The sequence below is a fragment of the Phyllostomus discolor genome, chromosome 4 (genome assembly GCF_004126475.2).
Source record: "Phyllostomus discolor isolate MPI-MPIP mPhyDis1 chromosome 4, mPhyDis1.pri.v3, whole genome shotgun sequence".
Taxonomy (NCBI): domain Eukaryota; kingdom Metazoa; phylum Chordata; class Mammalia; order Chiroptera; family Phyllostomidae; genus Phyllostomus; species Phyllostomus discolor.
Genome location: NC_040906.2, coordinates 63,973,317 through 63,994,807, shown reverse-complemented (window position 1 = coordinate 63,994,807; position 21,491 = coordinate 63,973,317). Strand labels below are relative to the sequence as shown.

The window sequence follows — 21,491 nt, the reverse complement described above, 5'->3', positions numbered from 1 at the left end:
TATAGTGCTAAGTACTGCTAAGCTATTAACTTAACTATCATTTAACCCTATGGTAGTTGTATATTCTGTGTTTTCTCAATGTCTTGCTCTAATTTAAAATATTTTTTCTTAATGTACATCTTATATTTTGCTTCCCAGCTTATTAACGTGGCCTTGGGAAAATGCATTTCCATTGAGAATGCCACAGCCACCCTAGGAGACTGTGACGGAGGCAGCGAGGTAGGCCAAGCTGGGGTCTCTCTCACCACAGGTGCAGCTGATAACACTGGAGTGGTTGATGATGGAGGGTGTGACACATTCATCAGATCCCTAGAAATTTATTTTTTCCTATAGAAACTATAGTTAATTTTTATATAATCATGAGGGTGGTGATGAGAAGCTCCACCACTAAATGTAAAGATGTGGGTACTGAAGTCAGCTCACCAGGAACACAGTTTCTGGCTCCATCGCTTGCAAAGAGTGCTAATTGTGTAAGTCTCTTAAACCTTGGCTAAATGGCAGTGACAAGAGTGCCTACCCTAAAGCTAGTGTGAGGATTGAATTAGGCAATATTTTGAAGGATGTAGAATAATACCTAACATTTAATGCTCCACAAATGTTCACTACTATAACAGAAACAAAAAAAGTGAAAAATAACCTATTACATATAAAGATAAAGTAATAAAAAAAGACAGGACATATTTTTAAAGAATTAATCTCAGGGAGCAATTTCATTCTCTACTTCTATCCCCTGCCCCCATTATTTTATATCTTAAGAAAATAATGTAAATCACAAAATCCATGACCCATGGTGGGAAATCCTACAGCAGACTCCCACAGACTCAAGCACAATGGTTGGGAGAAGGAGAAGAGAGCAGGGACTCCACTGCTCCGGGAGACGGCACCTTCCTCTCCATCGTGTGGTCCCTATCCCTTCTTGTTCTGTGGGGACAGTTTCTGGTTTGGGTGCCAAATAGAACTCACAAGAATATCCATTCATCAGTAGAAGTCAGTCCCCCAAAAGTGTCCGTGACTTTGTTAGAGAAATTATTTGTAAGATGATAATATAGGCTTGCTGAAACTTACTGCTTTGATTTGACTTAGAGATACTGCTTTTATTTTCAAGCACATCCCATCTCTACCTCTTAAGCTGCTATTAGAAGAAAACGCATTTTTGTCATCTCTGTGGCTATAATCCAGCTATGGATTGTAAACATGCAGCTAAGGGAACTCTTTCTTAATTGGGAAAGACAAGGAGACATGAAAAAGAAGTGTCAAAATCAACTAAAAGAAATAACTTGTGTGTATTAATGATTCAAAGAGGAAATAATTCACACATTGTAAAACAAAAACAACAATTAGTCCAAATTATATGAAAACAAAATATTAAATAATGCAATCCTTCAAGACTCATCACTTAGTGACTTTCTGGGTCTGATTTATTAATCAGTATTTTATCTGAAAACCCAAAGTCTGGTCTCAATAACCACTGAGTCTCTCAGGCGGATGCTAAGAGGAAAAGGTATGAATTATGCAACCCCTGCCTCCCCCAAATGCCCGTCTCCCTTTTTGTCTTGTAACTTTTTTTTCACTTCCTGCTTCTTGTGGTTTGTTTGAGTAATAAAAGGTAAAGGAACTTTACCTTTTGTAAATTAACAAAAAGAAAAGGTGGAAATTAACTTATTTTTGCCAGAATTAATGAGACTTAATATCAAGCCCATGACTACAGCATATATCAAAAAAAAAAGTGCAAAAGATATAAAACCCTAGGATTGAAACATCAAGCCCCATATTTCATCTTACCTAAAAAGTCTTTAGTTAACTTTTCAACCAGTCAAGATGTTGCTCTGCAAGGTACTATCCAGCTTCTCTTAGTAGCTACATAGCTTCCTTGTATTATGACATATGTCCATGCTTCTTGTCAATGTAAGTAATATCCAAACCTATAGAGAATTTTTATGACTTTATTTGAGCCAAACTGATGGCATATGCCAGGGAATAAGATCTCAAATGCTCCAGAGAATAACCATTTTGCAGTTTCTTTTATGAATTTGAGATTAAGGGGGATATGTGAGGAAGATTATATGTGGGAGAAAGCAAGGAGGGGATTGGATTACAGGATAGTTCAGATCATGTGCTCTCACGCCTTAGAAACAGAGGTCTGAAACAGTGGTCACATTTAGAAGAAAGGGTCTTTAAAGGAATATCTCAAAGGTGTGCTAACAGAAAAATGGACAGGGGTGAATACCCACCATGATCTGCCCAGTGGGGAATTTATGATCAGATCACCCTGCAAGGTTATTTTCCATAAAACCCCATTTTCTTCCACATTCTCAAAATTGATGTGCCCACAAATCACCTGAGGAGTTTGTTACAATGCAGATTCTGATTCAATATGTCCATGGTGGGGCTGAGATGTAGCATTCCCAACTAGCTCCCAGGTGATGGTGCTGATGGTCCAGGGGGCACCCTGTCAGTGCAGAGGACACACCTGGACACTTGGTAATCTAAGTTAAATATCAGCTACATCCCAAATACTTCAGGAGATAAAAACATTTAGCCTATTTTTCCCTAATATGTTTACATTGGTGTAAAACAATTTCCCACAGAACCAGAGCCTTATAGTATATCAAACAGGCAGATAGTACTAAGTTGTAGATAACTGGAGAAAATATGTGGAAATTGAAAAGTGGTTCTATTACCTGAATCAGTTTTTATTTTAGACCTTGGTGACTCCCCAAAACCAGACTTCTTCAAGAGCAGTTTCTATGAACTGGGGGCACTCACACAGCAGCAACCTGTTGACCCCTTGTGCTGGGAAGCACAAGGAAGATTCTTAGCACTCCCTCTAAGAGTCCAATTGTCTAGATAGTATTAAACAAAGAAACGTAGTAATTCCTGCCAAAGTGATTTAGAGCTGTGATTTAGATCTCCCTGTAGCCCCAGTGGCTCAAGGCCATAATCCTGTGGTGCTTGCATGCTCCAGTACTTCAAGCACCAGCATTGTCTGGGACCCAGAGCACCTGAAATGACACTTATGTACATGAATGTACTAACTGTACTAAGTTGAATTATTGCAACTAACTAACCAACTTGTGTTTTCTGCTTGAAGTGACTTTTCTCTTACTCACTTCTTCCACAGCTACAACAATTTAATTACACCTGGTTAAGACTCATCAAACACGAAGAATGGTGCTTGGCTCCTGTCCCTGATAAGGGAGCCCTGAGGCTGCACCCTTGTGACAACAGAAACAAAGGGCTGAAATGGCTGCATAAGTCAACATCTGTCTTTCATTCGGGACTGGTAAGCACAATCTTTGTATCCCTTCTTTACCACAAATCCAACTTTAAAGGAAATGTGACACAAGAGAGTATGTGACAACAAAAGCAATGTAAAAGTTCTTACAGAGAGATAAACACATTTTTTGTAAATCATCAAATTCTTTTTTTCTTTTACAAATTTATTTAAAATCAGTTATTTTAAATAGTAGTCACCAGGTTTTGTTGGTTAATGTAGTTCTCATGATCTGGTTCTAAAAGCCATTGCTTCAGTCAGTTAACAATGTCAAAAGGCAGGCTTATAGGTGAGAATGGGTTTGCACTGTTTACCAGAAAGCCTTATTGGGAGAGTATATGGGGAAAGCAAGAAGCAGTGTGCTCCTCATAAGCCCTGCATTTCAGTATGCATCTGGATGCACATTCTGCCTCTTGCCAACAGGAACACATCTCATGCACTCAGTTTCCAGAGGCCTGGGCTCTCTGGGGGTGCTGGAGTCAGCTCCTACCTGCTTACCAAGCGCACATGCAGTGATACTGCTTTAGTAACTTGAAAGCAGCCATGATGGGAGTATTTATATCCATGCTACAAGTCAGGGGGTATTTTTCCAGAGGTCCAGTGATTAATATTTACCAGAATACCCCTGTAATACCCTATTCATACAAAATCCTCTCAGCTTTTCCCAATTCTATTTTAACAGGGTACAAAGTCAGACGCATTCATGTAGGATCTTGGAGTGGCAGAAATACTGTCAGGCCTGCCTTCTCAAGTTCTCCACTATCTCAGTAGAAGGTAGCCACCAAATCCACTAAATGCAGTGAGATATGGAGACCATCATTTTGCTCAGGGCTGGCCCCAAAGTAAGCATGCTGTTTTACTTGGAGTGCCTCTATTCCTTGTGATATCACAGCCAGTGACTACTCTCTTCAGGATGTTTTCTTTCCTGCCCAGGATCCAAATCAGGGCCTGAGCCACACATTCTCCAGTTTATCTCCATTTAGATTTTCTCTGTTACATTTTAATCCCTCCTGAAGATTTTTTTCACTTTAGTGACAATAGTTATTATTATTTTAAAAAATGAGGAATTACTAGTGTATAAACTGCTATTTTTATGTTTTATAGTGTTGGAAAACTCTATAAATATATACCAAATAAATTACATCTTACCTCTTGCTTCCCTAACTCTGTGCCAAAGGAGGAAGGGAGCAAGAAAAAGGGGGGGGGGGGCAGAGAAAGAAGAAAAGGAAAAAGAAAAAGAGAGAGAGAATATAGGAAGGAGAACAAAATCCTTATCTCCAGAAGTGAATCTGAAAATAGAAAATATTTTAGGCTGGTGAGGAAATATTTAGAAACAGTCCATCCTTAAGTCACATAGGGCTATTTACCAACTGGGTTAGCCCCACTGAGAAACTTCAGGCTTATTAGCTGATTAATTTTATTTTTGAATTCCCACCCAAAAATATGTTCATGGATTTTAGATAGAAGGGGAGAAAGAGAAAGTGAGAGAAAGAGAGAGAGAGAGAGAGAGACATCATTGTGAGAAAGGAGATATGTAGATCAGACAGTCCCCATACATGTCCCGGGATCAAACCTGCAACCTAGGTATATGCCCTAACTGGGGATTGAACCATCAACCTTTTGGTGCGTGGGATAACACTCCAATCAACTGAGTCACCTGGCCAGAGCTAACTGATTTTTACATAAGTTTAATTTCAGCCTCCTGAAACAGTAAGCCAATTTATAAAGAAGGTGATTTAATTAAGATGGCAGAAATTAGACAGCTATTCTGCTACCTTGTTTGTGACTGTGACTTGTAACACAGTATATAGCTACCTTCCGCCTTGGGTTCCCCTTCTCATGCTGCTAGATGTCATGGAGATGAGTATCTTGAAAGCTGTCATTCTTTTTTCAGTATTTTGGTAGTTTTCATACTTAAACTTCTAAGTCCCCCAAGACATAAAAGTCTTAAAAAACAAAAGCAGTGGAAATAAGACTATGAATGGCAGGAGCATCTCTCTCCTTTCAGAAAGCATTAGGAGTTAGGAGCTTCATGGAAGGAGGAATAGTAATAGTAAGCTTGACTCTGGATACCAATGAGTTATTCAAGTTATACATTTATTAATCAGCATTTAAAAGATCTTCTCTAGGTGAGCCTTCCCCAAATGCTTCAGGTTATGGCCACATAAAAGTGAATAGTTTCATGGGTGGCTTCTAGGATTTGGGAAATATAAAACCTCTCTACCACTAGTCCTCACAGCAAGTGTCTTTGGGCTGGGGACCAGTTATTTAGTTACCTCTTTACAATCCACCAGCAGAATATTGTAGATAATTCAGAATAATTTTGCTCAAGCCTAACTCCTTCACAAAGACCTTGAGCTTATATAAACACCATATTTCCAAAGTTCCACAAGGGAGTTTGCTATGATGCAGATTCTCATTCAATATGTCCATGGTGGGACTGAGACTCAGCATTCCCATCTAGCTCCCAGGTGATGCCCATGATGGTACAGGGGGCACCCTATAAGTGCAGAGGTCACACTTGGTAATCTAAGTTAAATCAGTTACATCCCAAATGCTCCAGTAGATAAAAGCATTTAGAATGATTTTACCAGAGGTCTATTTTTTTCTAACATATTTTTGTAGGAGTATCTGTAAAATAAATTATTTTTAAGCCCCCCCCCATTTGATAATATTTTTAAGGTATTGATGCAGACACTGCCTCGCAGTGTCCACATCATTATGGATGACATGAGACATTCACACGGACCCTGAGTCCAGTAGAGGGAAAGGGACAGCATGGCTTTTCTCTCAAGGGGAGCAAAAGCCTTGGCCTCCACCATGACAGCCCTTTATTGGGTTTCTCCGCCCATTACATGATGGTCCTCATTTACCATACACAGGTTCACTTAGGTAGTTACCTTTCACAGAAAACAAAGGAGCCAATGCTGCTAATCACATCACAGAAGAGGGATATTTGCAAATGAAAAGGCAAAAGTAGTTGAACTGGTTACACTCATCCTTGGAAGGTTTAGCATGGTTTTTAGGAAGCTATTTTGCAGTAAATGTTTGCCATTGGGGCTGGGCCCACGCCACTCAGGATGGTCGACTACAAAGTATTACATAATATACATATATATATTTAAAATTATTTTTGTCATAGTCCTGGATAATTGAGAAGTATGATAGGTAAAAAAAATTATAAAGCCATGAGCAAGTTCTAAGTAGATTATTGATATTCCTAGCATATCAATAAATATTAAGCAATAATAGAACCCTGAAGTACCTTTGATATTTTTCCTAATTACATCTGAATTTTCTGGACATCAGGCATTATGTACTCAGGGATTATGGTGGGGATCTTGTAAATTAAATATATCATTTTTTCTAGCACTTTGTATTTTAAATTTGCATTCTAAGGCATGGATTTAATTAAGAAATGAACTAACTCACTATTTGTCATGTTATGTGTTTTTTTCTTTCCTACCATCAGTGATGGGCCATCATCCATCAAATATAGCAAATGCCATCTGGTAATATTTTCTTTAAATAATATAGTAATCAGCCATATGATCAGAAAATTCATCTTTGAAGTATGAGAACTTAGCTTGAGAGAGAGACAAAATTAATAGTGTCTAAAGCCTGTGTTTATGTTATTAATTTAGTTAGGATAATTCCTAAATAATCAAAAATGTAAATACCTATTTTTTTATTGGTTTCCATTTCTTTACATCTCACTGGTCAAATTCAGTCTGTGGCTCATTCCCAGATCCTCTTTCTCTGCAGGTAAATCACATTGTTTTTGCAAACTATCATCAGCTATTATGCTTGGAAGGAAATTTTTCTCAGAAGACCCTGAAAGTTGCTCCTTGTGACCCAAAGAAGCCATATCAAAAGTGGAAATTTGAAAAGTATTTTGAAGACTGAAAAGGAATTGATGTTTTTGTCTAGTGAGGCCATCAAACACTGTGAAAAAGATAGTGAACTCAGTGACTATGTTTGTCCACAGTAATTTAAATTTTCAAAATGAATAACACTTGAATGGAAGATTTTTAAAAATCATATTTGAGATACCAAATGTTAACTCAGGGAAACAGTCCTACATTGAATTGGAGTCCTTCTTCAGCACCAGGAACCCTTTTGAACTGCCTGCTTCCTGCCCTGGGCTAGTATCAGCCTTTAAGTTTCCCCAAGCAACCCGCCAAGCACCCGCGAATAAAGACAGAAGTACTTGGGGAAGTACAATCATAATCATAATGACTGTGTTGGGTAATAATCAGCTCTTTTGGCCACAAAGTAGGTTAAAACCAGTGAGAAATTGGTCCTTTATTTACTATTTTTTCATAAAAAAAAAAACAGATTAGTTACAATGGCTGGAAGACCGCAGAAACACACAGCTATCACTTGGCGAAACTCCCCAGGCTACATGCAGGTTTACCTTACAGTCTGTGATAGTATTGATATCATACTCCTTGACGGCAGCATTTGATCTACACTACTACATAGTGCTCTTTACCAAGATGAGTCAATGGAAAATTGTTTAAGTGGGGAGTCAAATACTTATTCCATCTAGATGTGAACATAGCTTCAGTTTATTTTGTGCTTTTAAAACTACACTTAACTTCGTAGATTCACGTGAATATTAAAAAGGAAACAAAAATGGCAAAGTAAAAGAGGCTTGATCACAACACATTGTAGTAACCGGAAATACATTTAATCACTGAACACACTAATGCAGGACCAAGTAAGAGGAGTTGAAATGAAAGAGAAATAGGGCATGCAAAAATATTAAGGTTCTTTTATATAAAATACTGCCTTATATTTAGCAGCATTTAGGGGATAAATATGCTAAAAATGGGCTCTAAAGATTTTAAAAAGGAAATAAAGTGAAGAAAACAAAATAAGGGGAATAAAATGAGGTAAGCAATCTTCAGGAAAAAGGGTAAGAAAACGCTTTAGACCTGGCAAAAATAATGGAGGATAATAAAGCCTCAGATAAGGAGCTAATGATAACACTGGGGGCAAGTTCAATATTCCTTTGATTTGAACTGAGCCCCTAATGTTAGGCATGTGAACACTTAGGCATATCAGAGAAGATCTTAGAAATCCTGATATCCTTTACATTCATTCTGATAAGAAAATTGATACCTAGAAGACTTGTTACTTGTCTGAAATCCCAGGCCGGTTAGTGAGAGAATCAGGATTAGAACGTGAATCTCCAGAGACAAGGCTCAATCTCGTGCCCCAGAGCACTGGCCTGAACAAATCTGTGCCACAGCATTTCTCTGAAAGAGACACACACACCATTTTGCCTGAGTTGGGTCCTGGAGGGTAATCATACTATATGCCTGCTAATATCTAAAAAAAAAAAAAAAAGCAAAACAACAACAAAAAAATACCCACCTTTGTTCAGCTGAGCTGATGATAAACCTGAGCATCTTTAGTTCTGCCTTCCAATTTAAAGTTCATTTTTAATTCTCAGCTAATTTCATAAGAGCAGACCAATAAACAAGAATCAGAAGGGGGCAAATTTTACTTTTTTACATCATATTTGGGATGCATTTTACAAATAATTGACATTGCGGATGAGATCAGAGAATGACTAGATTATGAGATAACTCTCTCCACACAGAGCCATGCAGGCCATAAAACACAAGGTGGTTGCCAGATGCCTTACTGAACTGCCGACCAAACTGAGTATGCTGAGTGCTTCATGCAATTCTTCACAAACAGAGAAATGTTGCAGGTTTATTGTCCCCCAGTCTAAAGACTCTATTGTTATACCAAAAACTCCACCTCTTGTCATAAAAGGATGAATTATGTTTTGGATACACTTCACTTTGGGTATAAGAGCAGAAGAAGTTTCAATGTTTTTCTCAGAAAACCTTCTTATGGTCTGTTCAGTGTATGCACTTCCTGACTTTACCTTGACGTATGCACTATATGAAGATATATTTGAATATATATTGTCAATATAACAAAGGGTTTTTTTCATATATCACATAGTTGTTCTTGGGTAGAATTTTAAAAACAACTTTTAGCATATATTTGCTCAGTTATTCTACGACACAAAAAAACTAATCACTAGTTAAGAGTTTTATAGGCCTAAGCTTAACAGTTTTGACTAATTTTGAAATCTACTACCAAGATTTTTTTAGCATTGCCCCCTAAATTTTGTTTTCAGAAGACTGTAGTAAAGATACAAATGCCTCAAGGTCTTCTGGTACTTCTAATAAGAAACCTTTGGATGGGGCACCTTAGGGTCTTTATCAGCCCTGAATTTTTCCTTAGAGGGCTGTGTTATTGGGTACTTCACAGTTTTCCCCTGATTGGCTTGACTTATTGCCCTTCTTAGAGAAATGTCTATGTGTCTCATTAACTTAAACACAAGTGTGGTTATGTCAATAGTTAACAGAACTCATTCAACCAAAAACTAACTTACCAAACCATCTGAGTGCTTCTGAGCCTTTCAGTTTGCCCAGTTCTTTCTCTTTTTCAACAACTACCCAAAGCTTCCACCCTCCCCTCCCCAAAGGATGGCACAGCTGTTGTTGCTACAACCATGTTTTATCACCAGCATCGAGTCTCCACAGTTCTGCTTGCTGACATTTCATCAGCCGTCACTCACCAGGCCAAATCCACCATGTGTCATGGTCACAGCATAGTGTCAGCTTCTCTGCACTAATCTGGAAACATTATTTAGATATTTAAATGCCTTGCTTCTAATAGGGATTGTAGAGGGGCAAAGATATAGTTATAATGTAGGAAGTCAATTTCCCTAGTCAACCTTGATTTCATGAGTAACTTAGAATGATTTCCAAGGGGCTCTCCTGCAAGAGAATGGGGTTGAGGAACACCAGATAGTACCATCTTTATTTGTTTTAACATCTTTAATTTCTATGTTCAAACACAGGAAATAAATTATGCCTCAGATGAAGACCCCAATATCTTGGATTAAAGCAAGGAAATGACAAGGAGTAAAAAGAAAAAATGGGAACTAATTACGGTTAAGTACCTATGGTGTGCTAGGCACAGTTTGTACCCCATCTCACTGTTGTGCACAACTCAGTGAAGTGGGTCTGGTTCTCCTCATCATGAAGATAAGAGGATAGCTAAGAGGGATTGTCTAGTGCCATCCCGTCATCCCACTTTGTGAGAGATAAGAACCCAGTTTCTATCCTATCTGGATCAAAAAAATGAAAAAAAAAAGGAAAAAGAGAGAGAGTCTTCTCCCCTACACCATACTGCTATGATTATATTTTTCTAAGTAGGCAGTCAGCTCAGTGGGGCTCTGTTAAAATCCCTTGGTTGTGGAATGAAACCACTTTGTTTTCTCTCATCAACGTTGTACAGAAAGGAAATAGAAGCTACGCCCTTTTCTGTTAAACAACTGAAGTGTAGACTTAAGGAGAGCAACCCCACGTGCCTTGCAGTGGTCTACTTATTTGACTTCATGCTGGACACAATCCTTTCCATTTCCAGGAACAAACATGAGGGGAAGAGGTGGACATAGAGAGATTGCTTCTCTGTGAATAATATTGCCAGCTTTTTCTTCCCCCAACTGTTAATCACAGCTGACAGATCTGAACACAGGTGGGAAATGAAAAGTTGAAGAATCCTTCGACTTAAAACACAAACCAAGACTTGTAACTTTTTTTCATTGTGTTGTCACCATACTGCTTTTGCAACCACTTTTGCATAGGTTGTTCAACAATTGCTGCAAGCTAAGATGCCTTGCAAAGAGAACAGGATCACTAACCAAAGCTAATGTAGAAAATATTTATTTTTGGCAAATAGCCATTTCGTGGATGGGTTTGAATAAACCATGTAATGTATTATATACTCCTGATGAGCTTTGATGGGTGGTATGTTAGGTGTTCATGGTGCCTGTGTCTACAAGAAAGGAAATGAAAATTACCATACACTAAGCAAACTTACTGTCTCTGTTTTCAACCTAATGAGTCACCTAAGAGTTACCACTCCCACTAGGCTCTTTTTGCAAACTTATGTGAAACTTTGCTTTGCAAAAACACACATGAAATTCTCATTTTCCAGCAAATACAGCAACTTTTAATATGCTTAGTTCCTAATGATGACAGTTGCCATCAAATAAGAAATATTTTCTTTTAAAACAGAGGTTTTCTATTTTATTATCAGTTGATAGATATTTTCCAGTTTAAGAATATTGGTCATCATAAATCTCTATATAAATAAAGCATAGATTGTCTGTATTTTACCATTCAAAAACACATCAATCTTTGTAAATATATGTGTATATTTGTATATGTCCACATATACATATATGCACATATATTTATTTATAAGCTTATGTATGTATATATGAGTCTCTATATTTTATGTTTTTAATTGGGAAATAGTAAAACCAAGAGTTTCTACTTAAAATAAAGAAAATTAAGAAATACTTTTGGACATTTTTAACTCTTCTTAAATGCATAGCTTTGTCTTCATCTGGCCTTCTGGACAGAAGTTCAGGTTGACCTCTCACTCTCACTTTCAGTTTTTCATACCTGAAAGGAATAATCAAACTTTAAATTCAAAATGCCACTTATTCAAGTTAGGGTTATATACATACCTTAGTTCTTCTCTTTCAACCAACGGCCCAAATGTTGCTAGTTTTATACCTATTAACTATAAGAGGTGAACATAAAAACAAGAGAAGGCAAAGGTCAATATAGTGAATTTTGTTTTTGAAAACATTTGTTAATGGGAGAACTAGATTAACATTATGGAGTATAAAAGAATTTATAATTAATCTGAACATTTTAAATACCCAATGTTTCTGCCTCTGACCAACTGAAGGTATTGTAAAGAAGGTCTCAAACATGTGATGTTTAATTTTTAAGTTTCTACATACAAATTTAAATTACTTTTCAAATTCATTTCCAGAAAGTTCTCTAACTGCCAAATAATTACTAGACACCCTCATTTGAGTTACAGTTTGTCATGTATCTGAGTGATGTCTGCAGCTGACTTCTGCCTATGTCATTGCGTTTGTGCTGGGTGTATGGCCTGGTCACCTTGTGTTCTTCATGCGAGGCGTACATGTTTTGGTATTCGTATTTATTATGTTACAGTCCGATATTTTAATATTGTTAAATGTTTGCTATAACTTCTGACCTTACTTTTTGTAGTCCTTTTTTTTCCTATTGAACAATGCAAGTTCAGGCTTTAAAATAAGTAGTTGCTTTTCTCATATTGTCAAACGTATTTCTTCTTTATGATACTCTGGTGCTTCATCTTTTCACATTATTCTCTACTATTACTTATTTTAAATGTTTCTTTTTCTATCACTTTGAAAAACTTCAATGTCCATTTGCCATTTGAAAGTGTTTCAAAAAATACTACCCTATGTAAATATGCAGAAACAACTATTGTACAAATGCCGGTGTAGTTTACATGTATTACCTAATGACTACAAAGATATGTTTTTCGACTATTGGAGTAATGCATCTAAAACAATAGCCCAGTTCCTATAAAAGTAATGGAAACTTTTCATGAACCCATTACAAATTTCTTGCAATTTCATGTACAATCATCTTAATACCTTCTGATATACTAATACAAATGAATTAAAATAATGTGTTCTCTTGCTTTCTGAAGCAGCATTTATTGATCATATTAATAGTTGTTGATATGCAAATGTTTTTACTCAATCTTAAAGGGCAGCTAAAGAAAATAAAACCTAGGCACCAAAAAGAAGGACACAAACTTTTATTGAGAACAAGTCAGACACAGAAGTTCTTTAATTTATTTGTTAACAGATAGATAGATGATAGATAGATTCTGACATATTCTGTGTCTTCAAAGTTAGCACTATATTAAAGGTAAATTTTATATTGACAAAGAAATAGAGCTATTATTAATTCTTGTTCACCCAGCAACTAAGGAAAATAAAAAATCATGTAAGAAATATCAGCATTCCCACAATAAATTAATTCTCCTTCCTGAGGTACTAGAGTCCTTCTTCCAACTCTGAACCTTGAATCACAGAAGTAGTAAACTTTCTTGCGTAGTTAGCAGTTTGTATTTTAATATGTCTCATGTGAGTTTCAAATATGATAATATGCCTCATGCAATCTGAACTAGACCCGTGTCCTTCCTAGGTTACAAAGAACCAAACAACCACCCATCAGTGTCGTGTTACTAGTGGTCACTTAACTCCATGGCCTTAGTGTAAGACAGTGGCATAAGGCAATGACAAAGAACAGTTTTTCTTTTGCACGTACATTGCCTCACCCATGAGCATTAAGTATTTATTCTTTGAATATACGCTGAAAAATGTTTTGTTGACAAAATTTTTCATGATTGGTTAATCATCTGGTTAAAGAGTACAAAAGTAAAAAGGCCAGCGTTACTATCTATCTATCTATCATCTATCTGTCATCTATATGCATTCCCCAGGAGAGCTAGTTGCTTGGCCATATCACATGGTTATAGCCCACCACTGCATCATCACCTCCCCTGGAATAATTTAAAATACGAGCTCTGCTAATGGTAGATTAACAATATGCCCCTGTTCTATGAAGGATAACACAGCACTGAGCTTTAAATTTAGGTAGAAAATTGCAGAAGTCATCAGTAATCCAGAAAATAAAATAGGTTGTCCAGATGGACAGATTTAGAGGATCTAAATAAACAGGAAATTATCCTAGTATATCACTTTTCTACCTAAGTTTTTTCAATAAAGACCTGATTTTCCTAGCTTTATTTTGAAAACTTGCCTTGTCAAGAATGAAATCTACAGGTTCTACAGTCTAAGGCTGGCAGAACTTTTATATGATCAAGTTGCAAAGTATTTGAAAGAATAAAAAGAACACTGCAATCTTAATTCAAAAGTGAGTCTTGTAAACACTAAATAATAGTATATGATACTATGGAAATATATTATATGACCAGGAAGAATTAAAGAAATTGCCATTAAAATGTGTGGGATTTGTTACACATAAATAAGCAATAATCTAAGAAGAGCTAAACTGGGTTTTTTTTACAAAATGAAAAAGAAATGAACAAAGGGTTGAATAGTACAATGGAGACTGTATTACATTCAGACAATAAGGAATTGTCTTTTTATTTGCAGGGCCAAAAAATATCTTTATCTGGAGTGACAGAAAGTACAGGGTAATATATATGGAGGCATGAAATAAAAAAATTATGAAACTCTCTAAGAAATCTATATAAATATAGACTCTCCATTTTCATAAATATTCAATACATTATTTGACACACTGGATGATTAAACTCCATAGGCACAATTTTAAGCATCTGATTTGGGCTGAGGTCCAGTAAATTATATATTCCCAACAACTATCAGAGCTTTCTCACTAAAAATATATACTCACACTCTACTTTGAGAATATTCTAAGCTAATTACTTCCATTTTCATAGTAACTGGTACAGTTATGACTAGAGTTTTATGAGTTTCTTAGGAAAGAAAATTATTCTGACATATTATTAATAAAGAAAAGCATGATAATAAGGGGAGAGTATTTTCCTTAAAATGTGATAAAGTTCTCATTTTCATTTTTAATGACATTAATTTTGGTAGGCAAGATTTTATTTTCCATCACAGAAATAAAATTATCTGATAAAACCCTAGTCTATTGCCCATCAATTTTATAGCCCCTCCCTATGTCTACTTCACAATGGGTTGAATTCATCTTGAGAGCATAAAGGCAACATTTAGTACACAGAAGTCTCCTAACAATTGCTCAGCTCCTCTAGTGAGAAAATTCAGTGAATGGTAACACTGAGGAAGAAGGCCCATACAGAATTTTCACTCTGTGGATACCAAGGAAACCATTTCAATTTTTTTCGAAGATAATAGGAAAGGCAAAGTATTTTCAAAAGTTTATTGCCAGAGTCTATAAAATAATGTTTAAAAGTTAAGAAAGAGTTAACAACAGACTTTCTATAAGCTTCAAGTTACAGTAAGACCCCAGAAGAAATGTAGGAACCATTTCAAATAGGTCTCTTCATTCAATGAATACATTTCCCAGCACTGGTCCTTTTAAAGCCAAATTATGCCAGATTCCCCAGGGTTCTGGTTGTTTAGGGCTTATCCCATAATGCTATGTTAGTGAAATTTTAAAAAGCAAATGTCCACAAATAAATGTAAAGGTTTTGATTTCAAGTTGCCAGACTGAATTTTGTCTTGGGTTATTTTCACATTATTCTACAGAAAAACAGAAAGTAAGTTTCCACAGCTTTAAAGCTTATAAGTGGAATAAGGCACACAAAGATACATCTCAAGAAAATAGAATTAGCTTTTGCATTAGTGGGCCTGAGAACTTCTCAGATTCAGTTAGTTTATAAATGCATCATAGACTCAAATTCATCAATTCTTTGCTTGGTATTCCCCTTCCTGATTTTTCGATAGGATATTGTATTGTATCTTGAATAAGAACTTCTGGAAATATCACTCTTCTTCCCAAAAGCTGGCTGCTCATCGGGTGTCACTGGCTGGGAACTGGAGCTGCTCAGTGGGGAGTCCTCACTTGGATCACCTTCCTCCTTTAAGGGAGGACACTCTTCATTTTTTTTCTTGAATTCTATCACTCGAACTTCATCTTCATCATCGTCTTCATTGTTAATTTCTTCATCCCAAACCTCTTGCTCCTCTTCAGGTACCACGTCAACTTGGCGAGGCTTTCGAAATCCCAGCCATTCAATTTCAGTTTCCTGGTAAGCTATGTCCTTCCTACCCTCATCTTCTCTTTCTTCTAGAGGTTGCTCAACAATTCTTTCCTTTTGTCCACTTGTTTCCTTGTTACTGCTGCTCAGAGGAATCTTCTCCCACTGATGCCCTGTAGCAAAATCAATTGGTAGTTGAGATGTGCAGAGGTTCCAAAATCCTCCAAATTATTCTCCAAATTATATTTCTGGACAATCATTTCCCCACATATTTTTTATGAAATATTATGTTATGGGTTACTAATATATTTCATATAATAAGATGGACTATACCATTCAATTAGTTTGGAAAACACTGAATTAAACACAGTTAAGAAATTTTCTTCAGAATTTATTCACGCCATGCTAATAAACATTGTAGATTTCCAAGAAAGTTGACAACTTAATTTAATTTGACTATGGATTTTTTGTTGTTGTGGGCTACAGTACTGAGTGAAATTGGTACTCCCTGAGACACACTTCTAAAAATTTTGTTTAGACTGTCATGATGGGATGTGAATATATAAAATAAACATTTGAACCTCTATCTACGCACACAGGCACACACACACTTCGAGAAAAATTAGGTATCTCATGGAGAAAAAATGGATTTCTTCCAATAGTAAAAACAATGACCGCCCACTTCTGGCCATGCTCACAGGAGCACATTTAGTACCTGCCACCACGCTTCTCAGAGCTGGCCTAAAGTGCCAGGTGTGAAGGGGGGAATGGAGGAGCACAGATGGTCCAAAGTCAGGAGCTACAGCTGACTGAAACACCAAACCCACCAAACCAGGCACGCTTTAGTCTAATATTCCTGCCATTAATTCCTAGACAGCCAAGATTTAAAAATAATTTTGAGGTCGTATCTACATAGTGCTAGATTAGCCTATTGTTTTAAACATGTCCCTAAAGACAACTAATTAATTCAAGTTGTCTGGTATTGTGTCATGACTTTTATTTTTTTTTATTTTTAAGTGTATTTTATTGATTATGCTATTACAGTTTTCTCAATTTTACCCCCTTCTCCCCTATCCACCCTGCACACTCCAACCCTCCAGCATTCCCTGACCTTAGTTCACATCCATGGGTTGTACATATAAGTCCTTTGAGTTCTCTGTTTCCTATACCATTTTTGACCTCTCCCCATCTATTTTATGTCTACCAATTATGCTTCCTCTTCCCTGTACCTTTCCCCCTATTCCTCCCTTCCCCCCCCCCCACTGAAAACCCTCCATGTGATGTCCATTTCTCTGACTTTTAAGGAGTTTAATCCACTCCACACTTCACTTTACAAACAGATCATAAGAGGGTGTTCTCAACAATATTTACTATGAATGGAAAAAAGAATCAATTATGAGAGTAGAGGTAGTTCTTGGAGCTTTCACTCCTAGGGGACTTGTGTGGGAAGCTGCGGTGTGTAAAGTGCGTGACTCAGAAACATGGCCTGAGCAGAGTCCCTTGTCAGGCCTGGATTCGCTGATCCCTCTCAACACTGTAAGAGTTTTTAACAAAAGTGACAGATGAGGTTTCTCTTTGCCATTCCCTTCCACGATTATCTATTTTCGCTGAAAGATATTCACAAGTTCATTTCCATCAAAATTTTTTCAGCCCTGGCTGGCATAGCTCAGTAGCCCTGGCTGGCGTAGCTCAGTAGATTGAGTGCGGGCTGTGAACCAAAGTGTCACAGGTTCAATTCCCAGTCAGGGTACATGCCTGGGTTGCAGGCCACGACCCCCAGCACATTGATGTTTCTCTCTCTCTATCTCCCTCCCTTCCCTCTCTAAAAAATAAATAAATAAAATCTTTAAAAATTTTTTTTTCATTCCTCTTTTATTTTTCTATTTGTTCCCCAACTATAGGAATCAAATTGCAAACTTACAAAAATGGACTTAAAGATGGATTATCACTTCTGACTAGGTGTACATAGGTACCCAGTCATGTTCTTTACACTGTAAATAAGTATGCATTAGGATGTTTGCTGTCATCTTGAGCTTTGTTTTGTGTTCTTCTTTTCCACAAGAACTAAAGAAACTGTTCTTTTCACTCATATTCATGACTCGGGCATAGAGTCGTCACATATAAAATCACTTCTTGAATTTAAATTGTAGTTTTTCCTCAATATTTTTAGCATCTTTCTATTTTTTGAACTAGGAGTATTCTCTTTGAAGACTTTATAGCTATTTGCCATTGTGAAAATAAAAGACAACGAAATGTATACATACCTCTAGCTTACAGGAAAAACATATGTTCCTCCAAACATAGAAGGATTCATTCATGGAACAATTCACACTGAGACCCACTACCTTAAATCCAGACTGCTTTTGTTTCCTATTTAATAAAAATGAAAGATCCTTTAAAAAAACTGGTCTCCATTGGACTTCTGATTAGAAATTTGAAAAGGGCTCTAGGTGGAAGATCGTGATCCTGCCTCCAAGAACTAATTGGGAGCAGAAAGACTAGGGCAAAGAGGTTTAGCCATTTCACTGGGGCTTAAGCCTGATAAATTATCTGTGATAATGTAAGAGCTTGTTGACAATGCCTGTTGCTTACTACGTTCTTCCTTGTGCCCACACAGTGGACCACTGCATGTGGATGGTGGGCAGTCTGACAGGTGTCCAGGAAATGTGGACAAATCCAGGAAACTGCCAGCCACATTTGTGTCTTCCTTGGCATCTACTTTTTATGTGATGCTCTAATAATTCAACCAATAATGCCTATAATATTTTTCCTGTTAAGGTGCTAACTAAACTAAATTGCTTAGGTCTAACAAGCTGACTTCAATTTTGAAATAAGACAGTTATGGCTGTAAGAGAGGAAGTAAATAATTAATTAATAGATTCTTATCCTTCATTGTATTTGGAAATTGCTTGAATGTAGGTGTTTCCTTAGAAGAGAAGTCTAAAAGATTGTATATCTCTTAGTCTCTTGACTTTATTTGCAACATAATACAGTCACTTAAAAACCAGTGTTCCCCTGGCTGGCGTAGCTCAGTGGATTGAGCGCGGGCTGGGAACCAAAGTGTCCCAGGTTCGATTCCCAGCCAGGGTACATGCCTGGGTTGCAGGCCATAACCCCCAGCAACCGCACATTTAAGTTTCTCTGTCTCTCTCTCTCTCTCTCTATCTCCCTCCCTTCCCTCTCTAAAAATAAATAAATAACATCTTAAAAAAATGACTGTTTAAAAAAAATTTTTTTTAAAAATCAGTGTTCCTTTTATTCTCATACTCTCTGAAAAACACAATTAAAATAAACTTTATCACCTGGGAGATTTCTTTAACAAGAATTAGGTAACCATTTTGTGCTTAGATCAGAGGACTGGAATTTTCTTTTAGATCAAATAAGTTTATAAGATTATTTTAAATTGTATGTTAATGGCAAACTTTTAGGATTAACATTTACATTTACACAAGGTGCCTGATGCAGATTTGGAGACACTAAATCAAAAAGAAAGGTTGATTTAGTGGACTAGCTTAGTAAGAGACAGATACATTGTCAGTCTTGAAGCTTCTAGAATACTCTGTAAGGTGGAACCCCAGATAATGAAGATTCCCCTATCCACCTATTGTGGCTTTGAGGGATGAAAGGTATTGCCTGGACTGTGTTCTCAACACCACACTCATGCACCATCCCTTGCCAAAACTGTCATCCATAGCCAGTCAAACAAGTGCTGTGTACATAGTGGAGACAGGTTCCTCTTACCTTCTCTGAGTGCCATTTCATCAACACTTGTTTCTTCGAGAGAAAGATCTGTGATGGCCCTATGAACAATAAAGAGATTCTCTTCTGGTTTTTCTGAAAAAAAAAAACCACAAAGATTAATATTTTAATATTTAAGTAGTTCAGGGTTAACTAAATATAATTTTAGATTGTAACTAGGGAGATTCATTGATTTTTAATTGTCACTTAAAATAATGATTTTACTCTATTGCCTCATTTCTTCATTTGTTCCTTTCTAATTGTATACATAATGATAATCTTCCTTTAATATTTAAAGTATATAACCATCATGCAAACATGTTAAGGTATATTTAGAAGAAAAACTTGAAATTCTGAATTCCTTTTGAAATTAAACTTGAAATTATTCCTCAAATAATAATGGAGCTGTCCGTAATACTAGTAAATAACAGTAGTTAACATTTAACCAATTTTCACAACCCAACAAATGTTGGCACCATTCTTCTGGCTTCTACTGAGAAAACTAAGTCTTCAGGAGGCTAGGACGGTTGTCCAGGGTCCCAGAGTTATGAAATACATAAGTCTGGATTGGATCTGTGGCACAGGTTTAGTCCTTGTGCTAAGCAACCCCTTGTGAAAAGGGACCACATTTGGGCAAGGATGGGAATGGGAAAATGTACAGCTTATTCCTGTCCTAACAGTTTATCAAAAGAATCCAGAGTGAGCTTACAAATCAAATCAAGCAAATTGAAGAGAAGGAAAATGTTTTACCTTTTAGAATCTTCTCATCCATGGACCAGTTCAGCATTCTCTTCCCTTGTAGTTTTTCACTTTTCTCCTGATTTCCTTCTGTGGGCGAGTCTGCAAGACTGGGTTCTGCCCTGAAGTAGGGTGGGGTGCTCTCCACATCACTGACTGCCTCATTGGCCTCAGTGATCAGTGGTTTACCATTTTCAGGTGGTATATCTCCATTACACTCCACCTGACTGAATGTCACTGGAGCATCTGTCATGATGTACAGTTGAGTCCAACTTAGAGAGATCTTTGAGGAAACTGAGTAAACAGATCCTTGATGATACGCTTTGTTGCCTTCAAGTCCTGTAGTTCCAACTCCTACTCCAAGAACATTTTCTTTAGTGCATAATAACAAGCTTCTTTTTTCTACAGGTGCCCAGATGGAACTTGGAACAAAGGCAATAGGATTTGTCAGATTTGCCACCAGCCCACTAATCGGCCAACCGCCACTTTCTTTGTTGCTTAGCAGTCCCACTTGCAGAATTAATGGCTGCCTTTTGATTTACATAAACAAACAATCTGAGGCAATCAGGCTTTTGTGTTGGTGTGTAGAGGGGAACTCTCAGCTTGTCAGCCCCCCTCTGGGAACAGAGATTTTTGTCCCTCTTCATAATGGTCCTTTGTCATTTTCCTTGTAACAGGAGCCACCATTGTTCCACAGCTTTAATCCAGAGAGAATGACCACCTTGAGGCATATTAGTTCTGTGTAACCAGCTTAACATTTCCAAACAGATTTTGTTCAAGTAAAACCTCAGCTATTTTGTAGGGAACAATGGCATCGTTTCTTATTTATTCAAGAATAAGACAGCTTATCAAAAACCTGTAAACAAGACAGCTTTATTAGAAGTGGTTCTGGTAGCAGGTTCCCCTGGTCTGCTTTCAGGAGCCCAGAGAAAAGGTTTAACAAAAAACAAACAAAAAGTTCTGCCATCTTGCTAATACCAAAATGTTACAATTTTATAGTAATTCATTTGGTCTATAGCTTCTTATTCTGTAGTTTATTTATATCTATTGAAGCCCAACTCATCCTTTAAAACCCTAACATAATTCCCTCCATAAAGTTTCACCTCCCTCG

The 21,491-nt window shown here is 36.9% G+C and overlaps 2 protein-coding genes across 2 annotated transcripts in view; one reads left to right on the top strand and one right to left on the bottom strand.

Moving 5' to 3' along the window:
• Nucleotides 1–13,165, top strand: part of GALNT5 (polypeptide N-acetylgalactosaminyltransferase 5) — a 49,155-nt gene extending 35,990 nt beyond the window's left edge. Inside the window, exons 8-10 of the mRNA XM_028509408.2 lie at nucleotides 139–219; nucleotides 3,122–3,283; nucleotides 7,040–13,165. Coding sequence (XP_028365209.1) covers nucleotides 139–219; nucleotides 3,122–3,283; nucleotides 7,040–7,180 — 384 coding nt within the window. The 3' untranslated portion in view covers nucleotides 7,181–13,165. The remainder of the gene's footprint in view (nucleotides 1–138; nucleotides 220–3,121; nucleotides 3,284–7,039) is intronic.
• A 332-nt stretch (nucleotides 13,166–13,497) lies between these two features.
• On the bottom strand, nucleotides 13,498–20,984 carry ERMN (ermin). The gene is made up of 3 exons (XM_028510535.2): nucleotides 20,393–20,984; nucleotides 19,646–19,738; nucleotides 13,498–16,077 (listed from the first exon to the last, which is right to left on the bottom strand). Exons 1-3 carry the CDS (start codon nucleotides 20,631–20,633, stop codon nucleotides 15,581–15,583), a joined length of 831 nt encoding a protein of 276 aa, XP_028366336.1. The 5' UTR covers nucleotides 20,634–20,984; the 3' UTR covers nucleotides 13,498–15,580.
• Nucleotides 20,985–21,491: the final 507 nt, after the last annotated feature.